Here is an 8,605-nt window from a genome sequence, read left to right as displayed (position 1 = left end):
CCCCCCCCCCCCCAGGACCCGTCACCACTGCCCTGGATGTCGCTCCTTCGCTGTCGCCGCGTCCCCGTGGTATCCCCGACGCTCCGGACGTCTTCTTCCCTGGGATCCACGCTCTCCGTCGCCGTCATCATCACGCGATCGGTGATGTCCTGTATTAGCCGCGGGTCCCGGCCGTTGATGGCCACCGGTACCGCCGCGATAGGTGTGTGTATTCGCCGTGTAAGACGCACCAACTTCCCCCCCCCCCCCCCCCCCCCCCCCCCCCGTTTTGGAGAATAAAAAGTGCGTCTTATACGGCGAAAAATACGGTAAATGAATCTTGATTAGTGTGCAGGAATGATGTATACTAAATCCAAATGGATAGGAGCAGTGCCTGAAGAGTGCAGGAATATATAGAGCATGCAATACAATACATACATATACAAAAGATATAAAAAGTGCAGAGATATAGTGCATATAGTACAATGCATATATATATATATATATATATATATAGATAGATACATAGATATACACAAAACATGCATAATATAAAAGGATCCTGCATGTCAGAGGCCATATGCCCAGCAGAGGTGAGTGGATTAGGCATGTTAGGGTCTCATCCGACAAGAGGCCACCTCCGTGTGGTGGATGGGGACACGTTTTGATCAAAAAGTGCGCTAAGAGCCTCGATTTTTTTGACAAAGAGAGCTGCTGCTGCAACCTTATTTTTTGTATACTTTATATACGGTACATACTACTGAAATTATATTGTTCAGAAAATGGTGTAAATCTTTTTTATTGAGTAACGAAAACTGAGATTGGAAACCTTTTCAAAAATGTCTTTTATTTCTTTCCTATTAAAAATTATATTAAAAAAAACCTCTACACAAAAAATGTATATAAACTATATACTCATTATCGACCGCCAGTTTATAGAATCATTGGGGGAGATTTCTCATTAGGGTCTGTTGTAGACACAGATCTGCCCCTTTACACAATTTACAAAAGTTGTGCACGTCGTTTGATAAATTTTGCGCAAATATATAACCCCCTCCCCCCCTGGCTCTACCGTGCACGCCTTCTCTACCTCCACGGCACTGCTCACATAGCTAGAAGTGCTGGAGCAGCAGTGTGCGCCGAACAAAACTCTGCACAATAGTAAAATTATAAATATTTATAAAGTACACAGAGGGTAGATTCTCAAAGAATTTTGCGGCACAAAAAAATCAATTTTGCGCCAAAATTTTGGCGCAAAAAATATTGAACACATTTCAAAGAGCTTTGTGCCGCGGTTTACACCGTTCACGTCAGTTTTGTAAAAGTGGGTGTGTCCACGTATATTTTCTGCTTTACATGATGGGCACTAGGTCTTCTCCAGGAAACTATAGACCGGTAAGTCTAACGTGCATTGTGGGTAAATTGTTTGAAGGATTTATACGGGATTACATACAGGAATACATAGGGGATAATTGGGAATTTTCCTATCCATTGTGACGGAAAATTTGGATTTTAATAAAGACAAAACGCGAGTATTATGCTTATATGACTTCTTTACTGACACAGCAGCAACCATATATTGTATATAATAAAAGAAAAAACGTTTTACATATGTAATGCATATAACCATGAAACCTAGGACGTAACCTAGTATGCTATATGGATCATCCAATCAGTCCACAGCCCAGGTAATAAAGGTAATCCACACACAGGTATCTTCCTCTTCTTTGCTGTGAACTGGATAATCTGTAGAAGAACTACCTTAGACACGAAAGATAGAACTGAAGACGATGAACATGAAAACTTCTGAAAACAACGAGGGAACGAAGTTCGGAGGCGTTGAAGACGTAGTCTCCTCAAATCCACCATACGAAGAGGTTGCAGATGAAGAATACTGATGGGTTATTGTTGCACTATCGGAAATAAAGAACAAAATAGTTATAGGGATGGGTGTATTACAAAAAGGGAGGGATAATACTCGCGTTTGGTCTTTATTAAAATCCAAATTTTCCGTCACAATGGATAGGAAAATTCCCAATTTTAAGGCAAGACAAAACGCTCCTATTATGCTAGTTTAAAGCTAGATATAAAATACAATCATGTGTCTAAAAACATATAAAATATGCATGATAATAACATTATAATAATACCATAGAAACATGAGATTCGGGTCTGAAATAAAAAGTTTTAAAAGTAGACTCGGAGGACCAATTGGCAGCTTTTAGTAAATCTGAAAGGGATGCTCCTGATTGAAAAATTTTTGTAGATACTGCTCCCCTAGTAGAATGAGCACCAAATTTGGTGATGTCAATACCCGCCATTTGCATGGTCTGTCTAACCCATCTAGCAAGTGTGGTTGAGGTAACTGGAGCGTGGGGTTTACAAAAAGAGATAAGTAATTGAGATGAAGAAGAAAGTCTAAGAGATTCCGTTTTAGATTCGTAAGAGTGCAGACAACGGACAACGCATAGTTTATCTTGATATGGAAAAGAGGGGTAGAACACAGATTGAAGGTTGGTTTTTGTACGACGAAAAATAGAGAAAAGAACCCCTTGAGGAGTAAATTGTCTACGTGTTATGTCTAAAGCACGAATGTCGGAAATGCGTTTGATTGAGATAAGGCAAAGGAGAACTGTTAATTTGAAAGATAGGAGTTTAAGAGAAAGAGAATCATTATCCTCCCAGGTGGTGAACATTTGTAGGATAAGATTGACATCCCAAGTTGTTGAATATTTGGGTAAAGATGGACGTCTGAATCGAATACCCTTAAGTAATTGGCATACTAAAGGATGTTTGCCAATAGGGATGGAGTCAATAGGCGGGTGATTTGATGAGATAGCAGAACGGTAGAGATTTATCGTTCTGTAAGCTTTACCCTCATCAAATGAAAAAGAAAGAAAATTCAAGATATTGGGAATAGATGCATGTAAGGGATCCACATCCCGTTGATTGCACCAACGAATCCATAATCCCCAGGCTGATCTGTAAGCCTTTCTGGTACCCGGGGCCCAGGCATCTGATAATATGTCTCTAGTTGATTGAGAAAATTGGAAGTAAGGTCTGTTTGGCCTGATATCAACCAGGCAACCAGAGGTAGTTGGTTGGATAAGATCAAAGGATGAAAGTTCCCTTGAGGGTCTAGGAGAAGATGAGGGAAAGCTGGTAGAAGACGAGGAAAGTCGATGAGGAGACTTAAAATTTGAGGATACCAGGATTGAGTTGGCCATAGAGGTGTAACTAACACCAGGGTGATTTTCTGAATCAAAACTTGAAATAGAACCCGAGGGATAAGGTTGAAAGGTGGAAAGGCGTAGAGGATCTTCCTCGGCCAAGATTGAAGGAAAGCGTCCACTCCCAGCGCTTCTGGGTCCGGACGCCAACTAAAAAATTGAGGAAGTTGGGTGTTGAGTCGTGATGCAAAGAGATCCAGATGTAAAGGACCCCATAAAGAATTGATCCTCTGAAAGACTGGGGGATGAAGTCTCCAGTCGCTGTTGTCTGTAAGATAACGAGAATACCAGTCCGCTATGGAATTGGAAATCCCTGGTATATATTCTGCCTTCAGGACAATATTTTTGTCCAAGCAGAAATGCCAAAAATCTTTGACAAAATCTGCAAGCATTTTGGAATTCGTGCCTCCCAGATGATTGATGTATTGGACAGCAGATATGTTGTCCATCCGAAGGAGGATGCAACAATTTGAGGAATTCTTTGCAAAGCTCTTTAAAGCAAAGAAACCTGCCAGGAGTTCCAGGCAATTTATGTGTAGAGTAGATTCCGAGGGAGACCATTTCCCTCCGGTCGAAAGAGGTCCACAATGAGCGCCCCATCCAGAAAGACTCGCATCGGATTCTATGATTAAATCCGGATTTGGATGGAAGATCGCTTTTCCGTTCCAGGATTCTATGTGGACGAGCCACCAGAGAAGTTCCTCTCTGGCTTCGGAAGATAGACGGATGTCGTCTGAATAACCCAGCCCCTCTCTTAGATGGTGAATTTTCAACCGTTGAAGCGCTCTGTAGTGGAGGGGGGCTGGAAATATAGCTTGAATGGAAGCAGCCAGAAGACCCACTATGCGGGCTATCGTTCTCAGGGAGATCAAGTCCTTGCGAAGAACTTGACGAATCTCCTTCCTGATAGTCTTTAATTTCCTGGATGGAAGACTTAAGGTAGTTGATTGGGTGTTGATCAGAAAACCCAGAAATTCGATTTCTTGTGATGGGATAAGAACTGATTTTTCGAAGTTTATGAGGAAACCCAAATGGGTTAAGAGAGACATAGTCCAATCCGTGTGAAGAGATAGAAGTTCCTTGGATTGAGCCATAAGAAGAATGTCGTCGAGGTATATTATAAGGCGAACCCCGCGACCTCTGAGTAATGCAATCACCGGTTTGAGAAGTTTTGTGAAGCACCAAGGTGCTGATGATAGGCCGAATGGGAGGCAAGTGAACTGCCACCTTTGGTTGTTCCATAGGAACTGAAGGAAAATTTGGGATGAAGGATGGATTGGAACCGTAAGGTAAGCGTCCTTCAGATCTATTTTGGCGAGCCAATCGTCTTTCATTAAAATATCTCTTAGGAGGTGAATTCCCTCCATCTTGAAATGACGATATACAACCAGGTTGTTGAGGGATTTCAGATTGATGACCGGTCTGTGACCGCCATCTTTCTTTTTGACTAAAAAGAGATTGCTGAGATAACCTGTAGAATGATAGGGGATTGGAGTGATTGCGCTTTTTGAGAGGAGATCTTTGATTTCTAGATCTATGAGTTCTTTGTCTGTCATGGAGAATTGGATCGGGTGAGGGAGAGACATTTGAATTGGGGGCGAAACAAATTCTATTTGATAACCCCTGACTGTGTTTAGAATCCAGGAGTCTGATGTAATCATACTCCAATTTGTTAAAAAATGTAGGAGTCTCCCTCCTAATGGGATATGAAGGGAAGAACACTGGACATGTCTTACCTGAAGATGGTCTGGATCGTGGGTAACCCCGTTGTCCTCGTGCGCGCCAAGGTCTGCCCCTGTATGGGAAGAATGGTGTCGGGGTGGGTGTAGTGAAGGAGGGTTGTGGTGGGTTATATGTGGTTCTATATTGGGGTCTATACTGAGTTGAGCGGCTGGAAGAGCGGCCCCTGCCTCTTCCAGCCTTTCCAAAAATCTTCTGAGAGAAGACCTTCTTCATAGAGACCTGTGCCTTACTTAAAGACGAAAACAGGCCCACGTATTTGTTCATTTCTTTTATGAACTCGTCTCCAAAGAGTAATCCTTTAGTAGGATTAGGTGGCTCCGTAGAGGCCAAATTGGTCAACTGCGGGTCTATTTTCATTAGAATAGACCTCTTTCTCTCTGTAGAGAGAGCGGCATTGGCATTGCCGAATAAGCATATGGCTCTTTGAGCCCATCCCTTCAGAGTTTCGGTATCCACCGAAGTATTTGAGTTAGAAGCCAGTTCTGCCAAATTGAGAATTTTGGTTAATGGACCTAGCAGGTCCATAAGTTTGTCCTGGCAAGCCTTGAAGCTGCGGTCGATCCCTTTCTTTGGATTCTTTCCCGTCTTAAATAAAAATTTATTGAGTAAAGGGTCCAACTCGGGGGTGGCCGAAGAATTATGCGGGAGAGATGGGCGGGGGCACTCTGACTTTAATTTGCTCCTAGAAGCCTTGTCCAGAGATTTAAATACCCACATAGCCAGATATTCAGCTACCTTAGGTTCAGGTAACCATTCCCCTGACCGAGGGTGATAAATCAATGAGGGATCGAAAAAGGGGTCATTAGAATCACCTGTTTTGGTGTCGTCCTGCAGAGCAGGGTCGTCATGGTCTGAGCCACCTTCCTCAGAGATATATAAAATATCGTCCACATCCTCAATGTCTGAGTGATCAGAATCTTCAGATGAGGACTCTCTAAAGGAGTCTGGTTTGGATCTAAAGTCCACTTTTTTCCGTTTAGAGGAGTGAGCCTCTTCTAGGGTGGAAGAAGTATTATCTGACTGGTTAATTCCCCTTATAGGGACGGAGTCATTTGCCTGTGATTTGGAGGGGGTATGAGATTCTAAAGTGTATCTAGTAGGTTTGGAATAAGGATCAACAGACAAATGTCGTCTCTTTGATTTGGACTTTCCAGGTCCTTTAAAGCCCTTAGCCAGTTCAGAGACTGATTCTTTGGGCGACCAGTATTGGTCAGATGGAGTTCGGGGTGGTAAATCTGAGGGGTTTTGAAGGGTGGCACGTGCCAAAACCAGGTTCATGGATTTTGTGATTGTGTCTTGTAAGGTGACAATCGCTGCTTGAACCGATTTGGACACAGATGCGTCCACCATTGTTTGAATACGATCCTGTGAAGGATCAGATACAGTTTTATTTTCCTCAGACATGTTGAGAATAAAGAGAATGTAGGTATACAATGAGAGAAATATACTGTGAGAAAGGGTGAAGGAAAAAACAATAATGTTGAATAATATCCACCAGTATATTAATTAATTAAATAAATAATTATCAAGCAGTTGTAAATTGAGAAAAAATTAATTAACTAATATATACGTATGCCCATATGTATATATACCTATATACAAACCTACACACATACATACATATATACAGTTGTATTTATGGCAAAGTCAATTGGTTATGGAGGGGTAATACGCTGAGGAAAAAGTTTTTTCCCCCAGCTTGTAATATATATTACAGCCACTAGATGGCAGTCTAACACAGTAGGTGAGAAACTAGAAAGAAATTTTTTAAAATGGAAAGTGAAAAGGATACAAAGTATAATGGCGAACAGTTGTGAGGTAACAATGTAACGCTAAGTCACTGTGCGCTGCTACTCGCTCCGTCGCTCTGAGGAGAATGACGGAAATCTCGTTCACCCTGACAGGAGATCACCTCACTGCCGGGTATCGCGAGATTTCGCGAGAGACGCGCTCGAGCGGCACCTAAGATGGCGGCTATGCGAAGAATAGGAAAGGCGCAAGCCGAGGGAACTAACAGGGGACAAAGCCGGGATGAAGGTGACCAGATGTAGAGAACGGGGGTTAGTGGAAAAACCCCCAGCGGTAAGTATATGTATCAATTTAGAAGAAGGCTAATGCTGAAACATTATACTGTTGAGTATATAGTATGAAAGCAAGGAAGAAAATGGCGGAATTACAGTATATGAAAAAATTGTCTTGAAAAAGACAATTATATGTATGAACTGAAAGAAGATTATAGCAAAATAAAATGAATGAAATAAATAAATTAAATAAATTAAATTAAATAATAATTAAGTAATAAAATAAATTAAATTAAGAAGTAATGAAAAATAATAATTTTTTAATAATGAAATATTAGAGCAAATTTGAAAAAGTGAGGCACAAAATATTTTTTAAATAACAGAGAGTACTTATCTGAACTGCTGAGCAGCAAAGAAGAGGAAGATACCTGTGTGTGGATTACCTTTATTACCTGGGCTGTGGACTGATTGGATGATCCATATAGCATACTAGGTTACGTCCTAGGTTTCATGGTTATATGCATTACATATGTAAAACGTTTTTTCTTTTATTATATACAATATATGGTTGCTGCTGTGTCAGTAAAGAAGTCATATAAGCATAATAGGAGCGTTTTGTCTTGCCTTAAAATTGTATTATAAGTGATAGCCAGCATGGGTTTCCTAAGGATAGAAGTTGTCAAATCAATCTAATTTGCTTTTTTGAAGAGGTGAGTAGAAGCCTTGACAGAGGAATGGCTGTGGATATAGTGTTTCTGGATTTTGCTAAAGCGTTTGATACTGTCCCTCACAGACGTCTGACAGGTAAGTTAAGGTCTTTGGGTTTGGAAATTTTAGTTTGTAACTGGATTGAACACTGGCTCATGGATCGTACCCAGAGAGTGGTGGTCAATGATTCGTACTCTGATTGGTCCCCGGTAATTAGTGGTGTACCCCAAGGTTCTGTACTGGGACCGCTGTTGTTTAATTTATTTATCAATGATATAGAGGATGGTATTAACAGCTCTGTTTCTATCTTTGCAGATGACACCAAGCTTTGTAGCAAGGTACAGTCTATAGAGGATGTGCATAAGTTACAAGATGACTTGGATAGACTAAGTGTCTGGGCCTCCACTTGGCAAATGAGGTTCAATGTGGATAAATGTAAAGTTATGCATCTGGGTACTAATAACCTGCATGCGTCGTATGTCTTAGGGGGGATTAAACTGTCAGAGTCACTGGTAGAGAAGGATCTGGGTGTACTTGTAGATCACAGACTACAGAATAGCATGCAATGTCAGGCTGCTGCTTCCAAAGCCAGCAGGATATTGTCATGTATCAAAAGAGGCATGGACTCAAGGGACAGGGACATAATACTCCCCCTTTATAAAGCATTGGTACGGCCTCACCTGGAATATGCTGTTCAGTTTTGGTCACCTGTCCATAAAAGGGACACTGTGGAGCTGGAAAGGGTGCAGAGACGCGCGACTAAACTAATATGGGGCATGGAACATCTTAGCTATGAGGAGCGATTAAAGGAGTTACAATTGTTTAGTCTTGAGAAGAGACGTTTAAGGGGGGATATGATAAACGTATATAAGTATATTAATGGCCCATACAAAAAATATGGAGAAAAACTGTTCCAGGTTAAAC

General features: G+C 41.4%; 1 protein-coding gene across 1 annotated transcript; it reads right to left on the bottom strand.

Annotated features, from left to right (window-relative positions):
- Window positions 1-1,148: 1,148 nt before the first annotated feature.
- LOC130284291 (uncharacterized) lies at window positions 1,149-6,537 on the bottom strand. The gene is made up of 2 exons (XM_056534510.1): window positions 4,946-6,537; window positions 1,149-1,892 (listed from the first exon to the last, which is right to left on the bottom strand). Exons 1-2 carry the CDS (start codon window positions 6,354-6,356, stop codon window positions 1,882-1,884), a joined length of 1,422 nt encoding a protein of 473 aa, XP_056390485.1. The 5' UTR covers window positions 6,357-6,537; the 3' UTR covers window positions 1,149-1,881.
- Between the last annotated feature and the right edge of the window lie 2,068 nt (window positions 6,538-8,605).

This window comes from Hyla sarda, chromosome 8 (assembly GCF_029499605.1).
Source record: "Hyla sarda isolate aHylSar1 chromosome 8, aHylSar1.hap1, whole genome shotgun sequence".
NCBI classification, from domain to species: domain Eukaryota; kingdom Metazoa; phylum Chordata; class Amphibia; order Anura; family Hylidae; genus Hyla; species Hyla sarda.
Note: the sequence above shows the minus strand (reverse complement) of the source record. Positions and strands in the feature narration are given on the sequence as shown.

Bases quoted from the DNA above. Each gene is read 5' to 3' on its own strand.
- LOC130284291 (XM_056534510.1), bottom strand. From the start codon at position 6,356: ATGTCTGAGGAAAATAAAACTGTATCTGATCCTTCACAGGATCGTATT.